This window comes from Vulpes lagopus, chromosome 1 (assembly GCF_018345385.1).
Source record: "Vulpes lagopus strain Blue_001 chromosome 1, ASM1834538v1, whole genome shotgun sequence".
NCBI classification, from domain to species: Eukaryota; Metazoa; Chordata; class Mammalia; order Carnivora; family Canidae; genus Vulpes; species Vulpes lagopus.
Window position 1 is genome coordinate 168212165 of NC_054824.1, and position 18577 is coordinate 168230741.

At 35.2% G+C, this 18577-nt stretch overlaps 1 protein-coding gene across 2 annotated transcripts in view; it reads left to right on the forward strand.

Moving 5' to 3' along the window:
• EDEM3 (ER degradation enhancing alpha-mannosidase like protein 3) overlaps positions 1-18577 on the forward strand; it is a 70495-nt gene that overhangs the window by 46717 nt on the left and 5201 nt on the right. Inside the window, exons 14-19 of one of the 2 annotated variants that reach the window (XM_041757728.1) lie at positions 3345-3510; positions 4037-4191; positions 5079-5235; positions 7255-7446; positions 8771-8936; positions 12405-12590. In XM_041757728.1, coding sequence (XP_041613662.1) covers positions 3345-3510; positions 4037-4191; positions 5079-5235; positions 7255-7446; positions 8771-8936; positions 12405-12590 — 1022 coding nt within the window. The remainder of the gene's footprint in view (positions 1-3344; positions 3511-4036; positions 4192-5078; positions 5236-7254; positions 7447-8770; positions 8937-12404; positions 12591-18577) is intronic. The other variant, XM_041757733.1, reaches the window with a different exon arrangement.

Here is an 18577-nt window from a genome sequence, read left to right on the forward strand (position 1 = left end):
ATTTCAGGCAGAGGGACTAAAGGCAGGTGAGACACATCTTTCATCATTACTCAAAGTTGTCCCATAGTCCTTCAATCAGAGTATTTAGATAATAATTAATGAGGCTTGAGACCTACTTCTCTGATCATAGCTGATAAGAAATGGATGGGTTTTTGGAAGTAGGAATGCAGATACCAGCAAGAAATGAAAGCAGATAGGCTGTGTATTTATTTTTAACATTTATTGACTGCTTCCTATGTTCTGGGCACTCTTCTGATTAAGTACTTGCTTTGTTTAATTCACTTGATCCTGACAATAACCCTCTGAAGTGCAACTTCTACAATCTTTGTTGCATAGATGAAGAGGCCAAGGCACAGAGAGGTTGGGGAACCTACCTAGGTCACACAATTAATAAGATTAAGTCAGAATTCTCATCAAGGCAGATTAGCTTGTGAATACAGTGCTATTCTGACAACTCATGCAAGGAACAATATTTAGGCTCCTACTGTATGCTAGGCACTGCCCTTAGGTGTGGGGATAGAGAAATTAGAACCAGTTCTTACCCTCCCATGACTTGTAGATAGTGAAGAAGATAGGTGTGTAAAGAAATAATTGTTGTAATCTTGTGATTTGTGTTATAGTAGAAAAAAGAGTAACAGGTTGAGGAATTATAGAGGACGGTATGATTTACTGTTTAGAGAATTCCAGTTTTTAAATTTAGCATTCTTTTTCCCTATCAAATAGTCCTTATATGACATTGTTTCTAGATCGTTTACCACTGCATTTGCCCCAATCTGATTATATTCCAATATATAGAGTATCTCTTAAACTATCATATCCAGGATTAACCATACTCAAGATGTGCCTGGCAGAACATCACTGTTCAAGAACAGCTGTGAGGTTGCTAATTTTCTAAGCAGATGATGGGTTTACACCCTCTATTCAGTTGAGGATCATTGCTTCATCAACTCACTGTTCTCGTGGCAGCATTGTATTTGGCCCAACAAAAGGTTGAGAACTACTAATCTTCATCATTCCGCGTTACTAGATGTGCTTTAGATTTTTAGGCAGCTTAATTATATTTGACTCATAGTGAAGCTATGGCCAGTTGACTTCAGTTAACTTAATTGTGGCCTGCTGACACATGGGTATTCTCCACCCTGCTTTTGAGCAAGTGATTTAGTATAAGCTTAGAGCTTTATAGCTTTATACTTACCTCAGCAAAATTTGATTTTGTTGGGTTTGTGTGTGTGCATGTGTGTTTCTAGACCGAAAAGAGTTTCTCATCTCAGTCACCTAAATTACCTATTTTCAGTGATCTACAGTTTGGATAGGCATGGTTAAAAAAATTCATCTAAATTGTTGGGAAGAATTCTGGTTAGGACCATGACTGTGTATCTTATGGTGTGACACTTGAGAGCTTTTACAAGCCCTTTGCATCTGGTGGCTTATTCCCCAACAGATCTACTAGTGCTGTCACCTGTCCCACTAGCATACATACACGCATGCACACACAATTTTCAAAATGGAAATATCTATATGTTCCTTAATAACTGAAATAATTTAAATGGCCAAAAGAATATGAAAATCTTCCCTAAGACATTTCCCCTACTTGCCCACCCTAAGATGACCACTGTTGGCAGTTGATAAATAGTCTTCCAGATTGTTTTATTGCATATGTGTTTGCATTTGTGTATGTTTATGGTTTTTTAATACAAATTAGATTATATGAAATGATACCCAGTTTGCTAGCTTTACCCAATTCATATTGTGGTGTATCATTTCTCTGTTCAAAGTGTTTACAAATCATCTGTTTCATAATCAGTTCTAGAATTCAGCAAAAATCAACACCCTGCTCATCAGTCTACAGTTTTCTTTTCTTTTTTTTTTTTTTTTAAGATTTTAGTTATTTATTCATGAGAGACAGAGAGAGGCAGAAACATAGGCTGTTTCTATGTTATTCATTCAGTCATGCAGGACTTGATCCCAGGACCCCAGGATCAGGACCTGAGCCAAATGCAGATGCTTAAACGCTGAGTCACCCAGGTGCCCCATTTTTCAGTTTTCAAGCTAGCATTTGCTCATGACAACAACTATTCCTCAGAAAAAGTTAAACTATAATAAGTATATTGCAAGTTGACTGGAGGTGTTTTATCTGTTCTGAAAAAATTAACATATAAAATGTTCAAAAAAGTTTTGAAACATTACAGATGAGTCTTTGTTCCAAAACAAAATATCATTGATGTGTAGGAAAAAGAATGATAGCTCTGTTTTTGAGCTTATACATATGCCAGGTGCTATGCTAAATAGTGGACTTTACAGTATCTCATTTAGTCTTTAACCCGGTGTTAGGCTTGTATTATGTCCTTTCCAGAAAAATAAACTGAAGCTCATAGTCCTTGTATAATAACCTCATGATTACACAGCTAGTCATTGGAAAGTCTTCTATTTCCAAAGCCTGTGTTCTTTACCTCTATGTGCCATTGCCTCTGTAGTTCATTCTTTAGTAATACTGTTAAAACTTGCTTTTGATTTAGTAAATGTTTATTGAGTGCCTACTGTGTGCCAGGACTTGTGCTTGGCTGGAGGTGTGAAACTATGCAATCTGTCCAGTAAATTACAAGTTATGGCCAAAAACCTAGGATATTTTGGGAGGTAGTAAATATAATTTCATGTTACTGTAACTCCATTTAACAGCTCTGCTCTTTCTGCCACTTTTAATTTTATTAAAGCTTTTCTTTAAAATGTTTATTAAAACATTATAACATTAAATAATTTGTAAAATTGTGTATATTTCTATCCCTCTGTTACTTCTGTATTCCCTTCTTGACAGGTGTTTAAATATTTACAAAGTTATCATAGTCCCTGTGATTTTTGTGTTGTACTTATTTCATGTAATTTTTTATGATTTCCTTTACCTTTGAAGCCTTCTTATTTGTCACTTAAATGGCTACATAATGAACTCCATCAAAATTGTATTACTTATCCAGTTTTAATTAATACTAATTGAATTCTTGTATGGCTCTCAGTAGTAAAGTTGATCTGTATTACTGCCCTACTGTTAGTTCTCTATTAGAAGAATAGAGGAAAACTCTCCTTCGTTGGAAGGCCAACTGGAAAATCTTGTCTGTACTATTAACAAGATTTAGTGTACCTGTGTGGTAGGCAGTGCCTCTGGTCTTTTTCATTTCCTTGGAATATTCTTGGAGTCAAGACTATTACCACTGGGGTATAGATAAATTCTATAGCACTTTGGACATCTAAAATGGTATAAATGTGTTTATTGACCTTGACTCTCTGTCTTTCAGAGTGTTGGCATTTGAATATTTTTATGTTCTTAGATTTATGGTGACTTTTTATTTTAGAATGGATTCTTTCTTCTTGGCTGAGATGTTTAAATATCTTTACCTATTATTTGCGGATAAAGAAGACATTATTTTTGACATAGAAGATTACATCTTTACAACAGAAGCTCATCTGTTACCTCTTTGGCTCTCTACTACAAATCAAAGCATCTCTAAGAAGAATACAGTAGGTTATGTTTTTTAATTAAATGTCTGATTCTCTTGTATGTGTTTCTTTTTCAAGTGAAAGTAATCCATGAATAGAATTCAATAAATAGGGATGCCTGGGTGGTTCAGTGGTTGAGCACCTGCCCTTGGCCCAGGGGTTGATCCTGGAGTCCGAGGATCAAGTCCCACATCGGACTTCCTGCATGGAGCCTGCTTCTGTCTCTGCCTGTGTCTTTGCCTCTCTCTCGTCGTGTCTCTCATGAATAAATAAATAAAATCTTTAAAAATTAAAAAAAAAAGGATTTTAAAAAAGAATTCAATAAATATATGTATGGTAAGAGGAAAAGTATACTTGATATTTTCTTACTTTGTTTTCTTTTATTGTTTTATCCTGTACACTCTTACTACTAACTGTATTCTTGTTTTGTTTTCTTATATTGTTTATTTCGTATATGCTTAGATTTCATTTAGTGTTTCATTTGAACAAGCTATAATGTTAAGTAAAATAATTATTTTTATTTATGTAACATTCTTTTATATTGTAGACTTCAGAATATACAGAACTGGATGACAGTAATTTTGATTGGACTTGTCCAAACACTCAGATTCTCTTCCCTAATGACCCATTATATGCTCAGAGCATTCGTGAACCCTTGAAAAATGTGGTGGATAAGAGCTGTCCTAGAGGCATCATCAGAGTGTAAGATGTTATTTTATATTTGTTCATATCAAAGTTAATTGTCAGTAAATGATAGAATGTAAGGAACATATAACAACTAAAAAGATACTGACTTAGGCCAAAAATATGTTGAAGTATGCAGTTATCACTAATTAAAAATTATTCATTGGTAAAGTTAGATAGCAAAGTTTATTCTACAGTAATGTCTGTTTTATTATGGAAATTTATTGTGATTATTTTGTTTATTGAACTAAGTATTAGTCAAAGGGTGGCATATAATAGTCTTTAACTTCTGTAGTTCATTTTTGCAGGATAGTTTTGTCAGATGCTTCCACATGTCTTATATACGTAGAAAGTATTTTTCCTTTAATCTATAGTTTCTAATGAAAATACAGTCTTTTTTGTTTTATTTAATATTTTTTGATGACGTGCTTATTCTTGGTTTTTAAATAAAATTTTTGGCTTAATGAGTTCATTCCCAAATAGTTACATTAGAAAGGCCATCAGTAAAAAATTAAAAGAAAATTTTTAAGTGAGTTTTATTACTCATGGATAGAAGTATTGGTTTGCTTTTAAAATATTGGGAGAAAACCCTGTTTGTCAAGGAAGAAATCAATAATAACAAATCCCCAAGTCAACCTATTCTCTACCTTTAGATAGTTATAAGGCCATTGGCTAGTATACTCTGTAGGTAGCATACATGCGTTGATAACTGTAAAATATATTTGAGAGCTATACTACTTAATAACCTAAGTTATATATGGGAAAATAACTGTTTCTAGCTTTTCCAGTTTCACTAGTTCTAAAAATAGCATTTTGCAAATATCTAAAATTATTTTTATTTGCCTTAGGTTTTTCCCCCAGTTCTGATTTGTAGTTTTTTAAGCCTTGCCTATAATTACTTTTAGCAGAGAGGAGAGTTTCAGGAGTGGAGCTAAACCCCCTCTGAGAGCCAGAGATTTCATGGCCACTAACCCTGAACATTTAGAAATCTTGAAGAAGATGGGGGTGAGTTTGATTCACCTCAAAGATGGGAGAGTCCAGTTGGTTCAACATGCAATCCAAGTAAGCCATTGCTGTACTAATTAGATACCATCTTGCCCTTTTTGGTCTTACCAACTTTAATGAGATAATGACATTTGCCTTTCTAAAAACTTTTAATCTGTGATTTAAATTCGAATTTTAGGACTTGGGACTATCTTGGAAAGCCCTGTAATTCAACCCCTTCATAGTATAAATCAAATCACAAACAGGTTGGGTAATTTGCTTAAATCTATAGAATCAAATGTAGGGCTCAAATCCAGATTTTTCTGTTTCTCAACCCCTTGTCTTTCCACTATTTTACTTAGAGCATAATCTTAAAAGCTAATAATTAGTTTTAATATCTCTGAAGTTTATAGTATTCTAGCTTCCAAAAAGCTACTGAATCTACATATTTTATTCATTATGGAAATCAAAATTTGCATGTATTTGTCTATGCCTAGGAAAGATAACGTGCCTTTTTGGGAACATTCTATTGTTTTTTGCTTTAAAAGCTTTCATAACATGAGGCCTTTAATTTTTCACCTTATTCACCTTATTAGTACATTGATTCTGAGAAAACACAGTTTGCTAAATAATTTCAACATGCAATGGTCCCCTATATCTGTTAATCTCAAATTCAGCCTTCTTGCAACCTTAGTTTCCCCTCAGATTTCTTTCTCATCTCTGTTGTCACTTCCATCCTTCCTTAAAGAGTATCCTGCCTACCTCCTTATGTTGTTTCACTTACTGTCACTTCTCAGCAGTGGGAGTGGCATCTCTAGTTACATTACTTTCACTTATGCCACCAGTGACATAACTACCACCTACCACCAGTGGCCTCCTACTCTTTATTTGGTTCAATATTTTGTAACTGTTGACTGACCCTTTTTTTAGAACATACCCCTTTCTTGACTTCCAGGGCGTACCAGCAACATACATCTTTCCTACTTACTGTTCATTGCTTTGTGGATTCCTTTGGAGCTTTCCTTTTTTGGCACAACCACTCAACATAGGCACTACCAAAGGATCTGGATCATACCCTTTTTTCTCTGTATTCTTCTTCAGCAGTCACATCTATTTTTACAAGTTCAGCTGCTATCTTTGTACACATGATTTCTTAGCTATACATAGGTAACCCTGATTTCTAACTTTACACTTAAATTCAGCTTTAATCGGCCAGTCATACATGTCTGCATCTCTGTCTCAGTCTGCCCAAATCTGAATGAGTTATTCCTTCCTGCCCCCACCTCAATCCAACTCTCTTCCTTTTTGTGTGCCATTTCAATAGACCTAACGTTATTCTCTTAAGTCACCAAAACTAGACATATCCAGATAGGCTTGAACTTTTCTCTGTCTCCTGACTCCTTTCTGTTCTCTGTTATCATTTCACCCCCGTCAAGTCCAAAGGACTTTTCCTGTTAGGTGTCAGGATTCCACCTTCTTTCCACTATAGTCAGGCCTTCAGCTTTTCCTCTCTCAAGACTCAATTCAAATATCCTTCTAAATATTTCCCAGATCCACACTGGCAGACTCAATCATTCCCTTGTCTGTGCTGCTAATCTGCTTTCCCATTTGAGAATTTTATCAGAGGTAAATTTATATGGTTGTATACTTTAGATATAAACTTCTTAAAGTGAAAGACTCCCCAGTTCCTAGTCAAGTGCTGGGATCTTAATAGATGCATGATACATATATTTTGAATTTAGTGTGGTTATTGGTTCATAATTCCAAAGTCAGTATGAGGTTTTTTTCTTAAAAAGGGAAGCAGTGGAAAAATCAAGCAAAGTAAGCATTTCAGCATTTGGTGGAAGTCCAATTCTCAATTCATATCAGAAGTAGTTTGTAGAACAGTGAAAGAGATGTTAAAAAATTACAAATGTTACTTTTGGAAAATATTTCCAGAAGTAATATTTTTAGGACAAATCAGGACATAAATATTTGATAGGGACCGAAACTAAAAGGGGAAATATTAGAGTAGATTATAGCACATTAGTATTTAAGACATCAAAAAGTTGAAAGTTTTCATTTCAAAAGGATAAAATTAATCTGTTTTCTTCCTAGGCTGCTAGTTCAATTGATGCTGAGGATGGTTTGAGGTTCATGCAGGAGATGATCGAATTGTCAAGTCAGCAACAAAAAGAACAGCAGCTGCCTCCACGAGCTGTTCAAATTGTATCCCACCCATTTTTTGGCAGGGTAGTATTGACTGCTGGACCAGCTCAGTTTGGGCTGGATCTGTCTAAACATAAAGAGGTGTGTACACTTATAATATGCTTGTTGAAAATGAATGTAAAGTATGTAAGTATTGTCTAATTGCTTAGTCTAATTTACTAGTTTTAATTAATATTTAATCCAAAGCTCAAATATTTACTCTCCCAATTAAAGTTAAAAGTATATCTTGAAAATTTTGAGTCATGTTTTACGTATATAACATGCTTATAGAATTTCACTTAAAATATTGCTCAGATACTGCCCAAATCTTGACCTATTCTCTTTGGTATCTTTAATTTATCTAAAAATGTTTTTTTTTTTTTTTTAACTTTTTAACAACTACTAGAACCTTTCATTGAACAGACATCTAACTTGGAGCTTTAACGTAGTACGAACAGGTAAAAGCGAAGGTGTTCTAGCTCAAGTGGCTTTGGAGAGCATGACCCTATAGTCCCACTGAGCCAACTTGGAAGACCCACTAAGCTGGCCAGCTTCTTAGTTTTAAAGTAGGAAACAAAGACCTACATTGCTAAACAGTTCATAAGTTCATTTGATTGGTTGCAGAGTTGGGACTAGACCCAAGTAGCCTGATAATCTAAAGCCAATGCTCTTTGAACTCCATTATCCCTAAATGACACCTTTTTTGTGTGTGTATTTTAAAGCTATAAAGGTTTATAGATTGATTCATCCATTCAGCAACTCTTTTTTGAGTCCCAGCTATATTCCAGGCACTATTTTAGATGTTTGCTGTCTTTCATGTTTACAGAGTGCAGGTCCATACCTTCATGGAGTTTGCATCTAGGAGAGAAGGGGATATTAGTATCTTTACATTAGTATCTTTAAAATCAGTTTTCTGGTGGATTTAATTTTTCTGGGAAGAAGAACAACTTGTGGATTTGTATAGACTAAATCCATTTTTTCCCTCTTTCAAAAATCTTTCTGGCTACAAGTGATGGTTTAAAAGTGGTTCCCAGCTATTTTAAGTGTAGGTATGGTTATGTAGTGAATCTGCCTACGGATTCCAACTTTACCACTTACTAACATTGTGTCTTTGAGCAAACCCTAGTCTCAGTTTCCCCATTTGTTAAATGGTGATATTATATGTATTATTTTTCTTAGAGTCATCTTAAAGATCAGATTTAGTAATTTATGTAAAAATGCATAAACTGCAGAGCACAGTAAAATGTTGGTTTGGTGCTATGATATGCAAAATGTTGAAAACAAAATCTTATTCTAAATAAATATTGAATATGTTATCATTAGAAAAGAAATAAGGTCTATTTAAAGCTCTATATAGTGAATTTTATTGACTAGATAGTGATTTGAGAAGATAAAAGGATATTTAAGTTACTTTTATTTCTGACAGACAAGAGGATTTGTTGCAAGCAGTAAACCATACAATGGTTGTTCAGAGCTTACTAACCCCGAGGCAGTGATGGGAAAAATCGCTTTGATACAAAGAGGACAGTGCATGTTTGCAGAAAAGGCACGCAACATTCAGAATGCTGGTGCCATTGGTGGCATTGTTATTGGTGAGTAATCCTCTGTGCCATTGTGTTGACTAGGAGGAGATCATTTTTAGGATTTTTCCTTGTATTTTTCAAAATTTTATCAGAGTTCATATTATTTTTACTTCACTAGACAGCGTAATGGATGGGTAATCCAGTGATGCTCTTAATTTCTGTGTATTGTATATGTTTTTTTAAAGTCTAGATTTGGCTTTTTGTATATTAATGCTAGTACAAGTACTTAGGGACAGTGTGAAGGTGGGCACCCCAAAGCACCCAACATCATGGAAAGAAAATGTGCTTTGAGATCCAAAGCCCCTTAAGGGCAAGAAGAAGCAGGCAGAGGGGGGGAGCAAGCTCCATGCAGGGAGCCCGACGCAGGACTCCATCCTGGGTCTCCAGGATCATGCCCTGGACTGAAGGCGACGCTAAACCGCTGAGCCACCGGGGCTGCCCTAGATAAAATCTTTAGAAAAATAAAAATAAAACTACCCATTCCTCCACAGAGATGCAGGCTTTGGAGTCAAATACATTGGAGTGCAGTTCCTGGCTCTGCCACAAAATCATGGTGTAATCTTGGCTCAGCTTTAGTTTATCAGTTTATTCAGTAGAATATTTTTTGAACAGTTAAAATGGTAATATCTTTTAGTTGTTTGTAAGGTTTGAAGGTATATATAAAATTTCTTAGCATAATAGCTTACATATCATAGGTATAAACCCTAGTTGAAAGCAAATTCTTATTTCCTCAGGTCTTTTTCCAGTGAAATTACAAACTCAAATCATTTTACCTCTGTATTTCAACTAGCATATTCTGCTTTTTTATTTTTCATAGAAAATCACTTATAACAAGAAGGCCATGACAGGGAAAATATAAATTTTTCTTTCCCTTTTTAAGATTTATTTTGAGAGAGAAAGAGCAGAGGTGAGAGAGGGCGAAGAAAGAGAGATCTCAAGCAGATTCCCCACTGAGTGGGGAACCCCATGCAGGACTCGATCTTACAACCCTGAGATCATGACCTGAGCTTGAAATCAAGAGTCAGGTGTTTAACTGACTGAGCCACCCAGGTGCCCCAAATTTTTCTATGCTTTATGTATATAGTTTATATTCAGAAAGAACTAGAAGACCTGAGGTCACATCCTAATAATGAACTTAAGTTTTTATAGCTTCTCTCACAGGGGAAATCTCTTTTGAATTTTTTTTTCTTATTAGGATAGATTTCCTTTATGAATTCAAGGTAAATAAAAATTAAGGTGTTTAAAATAGGATTGTCTTCATTGAAAATAATTAAGATATTTAAAATAAAATATTAGGATTTATTTTAGTGAAAGTAATTATTTTACTATTCCTTTTGATTATCCCATTTAGGTACTAGTGTTGATTTATTAAGTGCATAGATCATTAGCTAAGTATATAGGAGAAATTCTGCTTAATAACTTAAATCAACAATTGGCAAACTATAAGCCTGTCGGCCAAGTCCGTATCACTGCCTGTTTAATAAAAGTTTTATTGGGACACAGTCATGCCAATTTGTATAATATTTTCTTTTTTTTTTAAGATTTTATTTATTTATTCATGAGAGACACAGAGAGAGGGGAAGAGACATAGGCAGAGGGAAAAGCAGGCTCTCTATGGTGAGCCCAATGTGGAACTTGAACTCAGGACCCAGGGATCACACCCTGAGCCAGAGGCAGACACTCAACCACCGAGCCACTCAGGCATCTTCCAATTTGTGTAATATTTTCTGTGCCTACTTTTGAGCAACAATAATGGAGTAGAGAACTGCATAGCCTAAAATATTCAATCTTTGCCCAATTACAGAAAAAGGCTGCTGATGTCCAACTTAAATCATCTCTCCATCCTTGGTTATTTTCCACACTGAGATTTCTTTTGAAGAATTTAATAGCTTGTCAACACAACCATTTTGAATACCTCTTTATGAAGACTTTAAAAATATAAAATATTTTTTTAAAAAGGCTGGAATATGTGTGAAATAGTTTAGATTTTCCCTCTAATTCTAATTCTCATGATTTTTTTATACTCTGCAAGGTTTGTCAAGTCAAGTTTGTTTTCTTTAATAGCTGTTAGGATCCTCTGCTGACTTCTGTGGATAAACAAATAACAGGCAATGATCCTGACTTTCAGGAAATTTCATTTTTAAAGGGAAATTTTCTTGTATTATAACTTCTTTTCCCTATGTTTTTTGTTTCTGACAAAGTATTTTGTTTGGTTTTGCTGGTTTTCATTGTATATAAACGAGCAAATTAGGGCTTAGTTGTTTTATCCCAAGGACTAAAAGTAAAAATTATCTTAGAATAATCATTTGGCTGCAAGAGACTATAATTGATTTAAGATGGTTTAAGAAGGGAGGTTTGTTTACTACATGGAACCAGATTATTTTAATTAAATGCAAGAATAAGAAGTTCAGCTGAGCAAAAATCATCAGTAACCATGATAGCGTTTTTCATATCTTTCTCTCTCATCTCTGGGTTTTTCTACACTGTCTTCTCGACATCTCTTTGCAGTTCTGCTTCATTATCCAGCTTGTCACCAACTTGCTCCCTCTCTGCTCATTAGTTCCAAAAAGGTCACCCTAAACTTGCAGCCTCAGCCAATGAGTCTGTCACCTTACTAGGTCACCACCCACTGCTAACTGAAACAACCCTGTGTGCCATTTCCAGGTCCTCCAGAGAGACTGAGAGTCAGGTGGCCATGCTTTGTCCAATCAGTTATCACTAAGGAGGCAGGTCCTATGTGGTATTCTCCACTTAACAGGACCCATCAGAATAAGCTCTCTGAGAAGGGACAGGCGGGCTTCATCTGGCATGTGCGATTAGAGGTGGGCATGACTGGCCCACCCAGGAAAACAGTATTTAGCTGCCCTACTGCAGTTACCTCAGTGGTGTAAAGTAAAAGTAGTAGTCACCTCAACTTGCAGAGGAAAAACCACAGTCATCATCCTTCTTTGTGAACCGTAAATAAACAGTAACTATCAATTACTATCGCTATTTAGCGATAGTTTGGTAAATGCCATTAAAGGAATTCTTAAAACAACAATAAATTTCATTCATAGTCCTGTTACTGTAATCCAAGTCTTTGAATGTTTCTACTTCTAGGCTTTTTCATAAGCATATGGAAGTTCATAGTCATAATCATAGAATTTTCTGTTCTACTTTTTTAATGTAATAATATTCTGTTTTTCTGTGTGTTCCATCAAGCAGTTAGTTATAATTTATAATAGTTCACAGTTGTTCACAATTATAAATGTTTGGTAAACCACTTTAGACATAAATCATTTGCTTCTTTTGAGTTCTTTCCTCAGGATAAATGAGAATTCTAGGAGTGGAATTAGTGAGCTCCAAAAGTATGTTCATTTTTATGACTCTTGATGCATAAAATAAATGCTGCCAACAGGGAAAAATAGTAAAGATTGGTCTATAAATCTTTTTAATGGACAGATTTTTTTATGTTTGCTGTATTCGTTTTCTGGCTAGATGACAATGAGGGGAGCAGCAGTGATACTGCCCCTCTGTTCCAGATGGCAGGTGATGGAAAAGACACAGACGACATCAAGATCCCCATGCTATTCTTATTCAGTAAAGAAGGAAGTATCATATTGGATGCCATCCGGGAATATGAGGAGGTGGAAGTACTCCTTTCTGACAAAGCAAAAGATAGAGGTAGGATTAAAAAAAAAAATTGTGTGTGTGTTTTTTTATACAGCATTCATTTTACTCCTTTGATAACAAAAATGGATTACAAAAAGTTACTTTTGGTTCACTGGTAAAACAGAAGATGGTTTCAAAATACAGTTTTTTTGGAAATAAAGGTTATAAAACATTTATTTTGCTTTGCTGACTTAGGATGCTTTTAGAATTATATTTTTTATATGTAATTTATCATTTTTGCTATGGTTCTGACCAGTGATAAAAATATAGCTAATATATCAAGAGAGTTCATTTAAACATCCACAAATATTCACCATTCAATTCTACTGATACTACATCTTACATTTCTTTTACAAAGAATAAAGAGATTATATCAAATGGTATTGTATACAATATAATAGTAGCAGGACACCAATAATCAAATGACCACTGTCTTGATGAAGGCACTAAAAATCTAGCACCTTTATCCACTGAGGTGTAAGTTTATCACATAGGGATTTATAAGTTACAAGAGTTACAACTGGGTGTTGCCTGAAGACCAGGGTAGCATGCCTTAATTCATGACAATATATAATCTTCTCTAGGCCAAAATATTTGTTAGTAATTTGAAAGCTGTTGGAAATACAAATTTTCATACAAATGCAAGGTCTTATTAGTACTCTTACTAGTAAGAGTAGTACTCTCTCTTGGTTTTACAAAGCCCAGGGATAGTGGAGAAGTGAGGGAAAGTGAACCATCAGACATAGACTGCCATCCTACATTTGGGAGCAGTCCTTCTTATCCACTGGAGCCCCTGGAGAGAGAACTGTACTTCTCTCATTACAGGTGTACATGGCTGAAATCTTGGGATTTGTGCAGGGCTGTTGAATCCCTTGGGATATTTATTTGACAGCTAGGTAGGAAATAGATTCAATTCAGTGTAACTTCCAAGTAAAATAGTAAAAAAAGTTTAGCAATAATCTAGTGCCAGCCAAATCAGTGTTTTGTTGTCTTCTTGTAGCATTTTATTCTTCTTTGAGATTCTTTCACATGTCTACTATTTAAGAGCAATGAAGTGAGTAGGATGAATGTATGTAAGGGTGTATGGATGGAAACAGAATTGAAAGGATTTCTGATCTTAAATCCTCCTGTGTTCCTGACTTTTTTTTTTTCCTGAGTCTTTTTTCTCACTTAGATCTTCTTTCCTACTTATATGCATTTAGGCACTCAAAAACAGGCAAATTATTATTCCATATAACTCTTTAATGCCTTTGCTTTTTTCCCCCCTGTTTTGTGCTACCATTGGAATTTCAGCAGCAATATTAAAAGGTAAAATGATTCCAAGCTACATTATTAATAGTAGTAAGTATCTTGCATTAATAAGCTTTAAATTATATATATATATGTCTGTGTATGTGTGTATACACACACATGCATGTACAAATATATAAATATATATAATTTTGTTTCAGTGGATACCATGATAATATCTGGTTTAATGTAATTAGATTATTTTCATGGCAGCTGTCCCACAATAATAATTCTTTATTGATCCTATCATAACAAACCCTATGAATTAAATATCCATAGAATAGATGAATTCACTAGTCCATGTAAGAGTCAGTCTAACAAAGACGTTGTTTTGGCATGTATCACTTTTGATCATTTTTATATGAATATAAAGTATTTAAAATATCAGCTTGTTTTAAAAACTCATATGTGTGTAGGGGTGCATGGGATTAGGACTACGAGGTCATAGTAAAGTATGTGCTTCTCAAATCAGAGAAAGAATAAAAGAAAGGATAAATTCTGCTACAGGTAGTCTTCCCCTCCCACCTCATCCATTGAGGATATATCCAAGACCCCTCAGTAGGTGCCTGAAACTGGATAGCATATTGTTCTGTATATATACCATGTTTTCCTATGCATACATACCTCTGATAAAGTTTAATTTATAAGTTAAGTACAATAAAAGGTTAATAACAATAACTTAATAAAATAGAACAGTTACAACAATATGCTATAATGAGATTTATGTGGCTCTGGTCTTTCTTAAAATATCTGCTTAGACTATACCCATCCTTCTTCTTGTGGTGATGTGAGATGATAAAATGCTACGTGGTGAGATGAAGTGAGGGCAACGATATAGGCATTGTGACCTAGCGTTAGGCTGCTATTGACCTTCTGATGCTGTGTCAGGAGGAGTATCATTTGTTTTCCGACCCCAGTTAACTGTGGGTAACTGAAACATCAGAAAGGGAAACTGTGGCAAAGGGGGGAGGAATTACTGTATGAAAAATATAATCTGAACAGTATTCTTTTAAGGACTGTGCAGTAAAAGGGCTTTATTTTAAATGATATATTTTTTAAAGTTTTGCTAGTCTAAATTTAGTAAACTGTGATTCTGTTACAAGTGATCTTTTGACAAATCTAAAAACTCCTCTTTTTGTATAGCTCTTTCAAGAACTGTACAACTATATTAACAAAATCAACGTAACAAAATTAGCAGTGTAACGAAAACTCAATAATAGTTTTATTAAATCAACTACTTGATTCACTTAGGAAAATATCCTAAGAAGTTGATGTCTGTAGTGGTTATCATTAATTTATCCTGTGCCATTACTGCATGCCGCATTGTTTTATTTCTGCATCAGCATCAGCTAGTGCATTCTTTACAAGCATAGATTCCAGAGTCTTACTCCAGAATATTAAATCAGACACTCTGAAGGCAGGGGTCCAGAATCTGACATTGTAAACAAGCATCCCAGGTGAATGCATCAGCTACACTTTGAGAAGCACTGAACAACATGAAGAAGGCATCTCTCTCTGTCTCTTTTTTTTAATTTCCCACATATGTATGAACCATATCGTACCATCAAGGGTACTAGGTAGGATTATGTAATACAATTAGCATCCTTAAAATCAGAACAGTAATATGCCCTCCAGATTGCCTTTTAAAAATCTCAGTCCACAAATACATACTTCCTTTATAAAGTTACGCAGTTTTCATTGAGCAGTTCTTCCCACATAATTGATACAGAAAATAGAAGCCCCAGAACAAGCCCCCACTTCCACTCTCACCTTCTTATTCAGACGATAAGTCTCAGCCATTAATACAGAAATATCTGCAGTAGTCTTATCTGCTAGCAAAAATGTTCAGATATCTTACTACACATTCTTCTTCAGAAGTCAAGCATTAGTAATTTATCATGTGGAAATGTTGCTTCCTCAGGTCAAACCAGTCATACTTCTAAAAGTTGAGCTCTTCACAGAAGTTTTATTATCCTGTCTCTCATGTGTCCTGTCTTTTCAAATTTCAAGAATTATTCTAACCCTGTGCTCACCAACAAAGACACAGTGCTGTTACGTTTAGATCCAAATTTAGTTAATTTAAGTTTATAATTAAGGGTCAATTTCCTTTTCTCAATAGTATTTTCAAGGGGAAAAGAATCAGCATTTTAAAGTTTTCATACATTATCATGCTTGTGGTTTACAATATAGGCCTATGGTGCCTTGAGAGCTGTAGACAGATGTTTTCAGGGCTACTCCTGTGTTTATATCTACCTAATAAAGAGGTAGACAGAGAAAATGAGGGAAATAAAAGTCCCATGGCTTGAACAGCTATTTAAGTCTAGCAGTGTTATTTTTCCTAAGATTTGCCCTCACTGAACTTCACTGGGGTGAATCTGCCTCTAAAGTTGAACTGCAAAATTTAGCATGTATGCAGAAGACCTCTTTGCCTGGAAAGGAGCATCTGAAAAATTCTTCTTAAGCCAAATTGATACCTGTACCCCTTCTACAACCTGGCATGTTTTCTTGTGCATTTTTGTGTTTGCACATCTCTTCCCTTTACTGAAATGCTTATCAATCCCTATCCCCACTCCCATGGCCCATTTCCTCTTTGAGGACATGTAGCCATCTTACATATCCAGTTTAAACACCATATTTTGTGGAATTTTCTCTTACTCTCCTAAGTAAAATTTAAGGGTGTCTTTAAAAAAAAGATTTACTAATTTTAGAGAGTGAGGGGGGTGCAGAGGGAGAAGGAAGGAGAGTCTTAAGCAGACTCTGCGCTGAGCACAGAGCCCAACATGGGGCTTGATCTCAGGACCTTGAGATCACGACCCAGCCGAAACCAAGAGTCAGGTGCTCAACCAACTGTGGCACCCAGGTGCCCCAAGGGTCTTTTTTATATAGTTCTACTTTGACAGTCATTACATCCTGCTTCTTTACCTGCTCTCATCTCTATAATCCTTGCTTTCAACAAATGCTGGCTGTACAGATGAATGAATGAATGTAGAACGTCCAGTCTCTTAAGTCTTTGCCAAGGCTCCCCTGTCCTATTATTATTGCTATTATTATTATTATTATTATTATTATTATTATTATTAGATTTTTAAAAATTTATTCATGAGAGACAGAGAGAGAGAGAGAGAGAGAGGCAGAGACAGGCAGAGGGAGAAGCAGGCTCCATGCCCAATACGGGACTCCATCCCGGGGCTCTGGGATCACGCCCTGAGCTGAAGGCAGGTGTTTAACTGTTGAGCCACCCAGGCATCCCTGTCCTTTTATTATTAAAACTTAATAATTTTCTTGTCTTTTTATCTTGAGACTTTTTTCCATTCTTTTTTTGCTTCCTGTGTTTCTGATACACCATTCCTGAATTTAATGATGTAGTTGTTAATGCTCTAAGGACTATGATACTCCATACTGGGTGCTGACCCACACCTTAGAGTAAAGATGTGAAGCAGCGTGGCACACTCTGACTCCTTCCTTGCTTTTGTTTCTCTATCATCTTTACTTTCCTGATTGCTGCCTCTTTGCTATATATCATATAGTCTTAGTATCTCCTCTGTCTCCAGACTTGCTCTTCTTTTCCACTAATCTGTTTACTCCTATGCCGATAATAAAAGTTTGCTGTTTTGAGTGCATTTTGTTACCTGATAAGGCAACTCTCTTCTCACTCTTTTCAAAAATTTTTGACTTTTCTTTGATATATAGTCTTCCATAGGAACTTCTGAATAGTTCTGTCTCACCCCAAAAGAAAACAAGTAGAAATGGGGTTCATTTTGGAATTGTGTGGTTATATGCTTTACATATAAATAGGAAACTTTTGTTAAATATTAAGGCTTGCCCTGCAGAAACATACACTTATCTGTAAATGTCATCAGATCTTGTTTTGTCTTCTTTTTTTTATACAAATTATTATTTTTAAGATTTTATTTACTTATTCATGAGAGATAGAGACACAGGCAGAGACACAGGCAGAGGAAAAAGCAGGCTCCCTGCAAGGAGCCCGATGTGGGACTCAATCTGGGCACTCTGGGATCACACCCTGAGCAGACACTCAACCGCTGAGCCACCCAGGTGTCCCTTGTTTTATGTTTTCATTGAAATTTTATAGTATTAAGTAATGTAGGTCTTGTACCTTCCATAATGTAATTGTTTTAGTTTTTATGTTTATTATGAAAAAGGTACTTAATTTTATTTCTAACCAGTTGTTACTATAGAGAGGTTATTTGCTTGTCTTACTTTTACACTCTTTATCAAGTTCCTTTATCATATTAATGGTATTTTTAAAAATTAACAGTTGCTTTGAGTTTAAGTATATACGACACAGTCTGAAAATAAAATTTGATCTATTCTTTTCCTATATTTACACGGACTCTTCTTTTTTCTTATCCTATTATATAGTAGCTAGATTTCCAAAATAATATTACATAATATATGTCTCTAGGGTAATTTTTTTGCCAAAAGCACGATTTTTATTACTAGATGAGACAGTACTACATACACCTTTTCCTATACTTCCTAACTAGATTAATACAATCTAGAAGAAAACTTGAAGGTTTTTCTTTTTGTTCTCCCTTGAACTTAGAATAGCCTAGTGTAAATGAATGTGAAGCAGCCAGCTCCTGCTCTCTCTTCTTTGGTCCCCACAATGGCTTTCCTAATTGTTGAATTAAAGTATACCTTTTCCACAGCCTAGAAGAGAAAGAGAATGTGGGGACTCCCCCAGC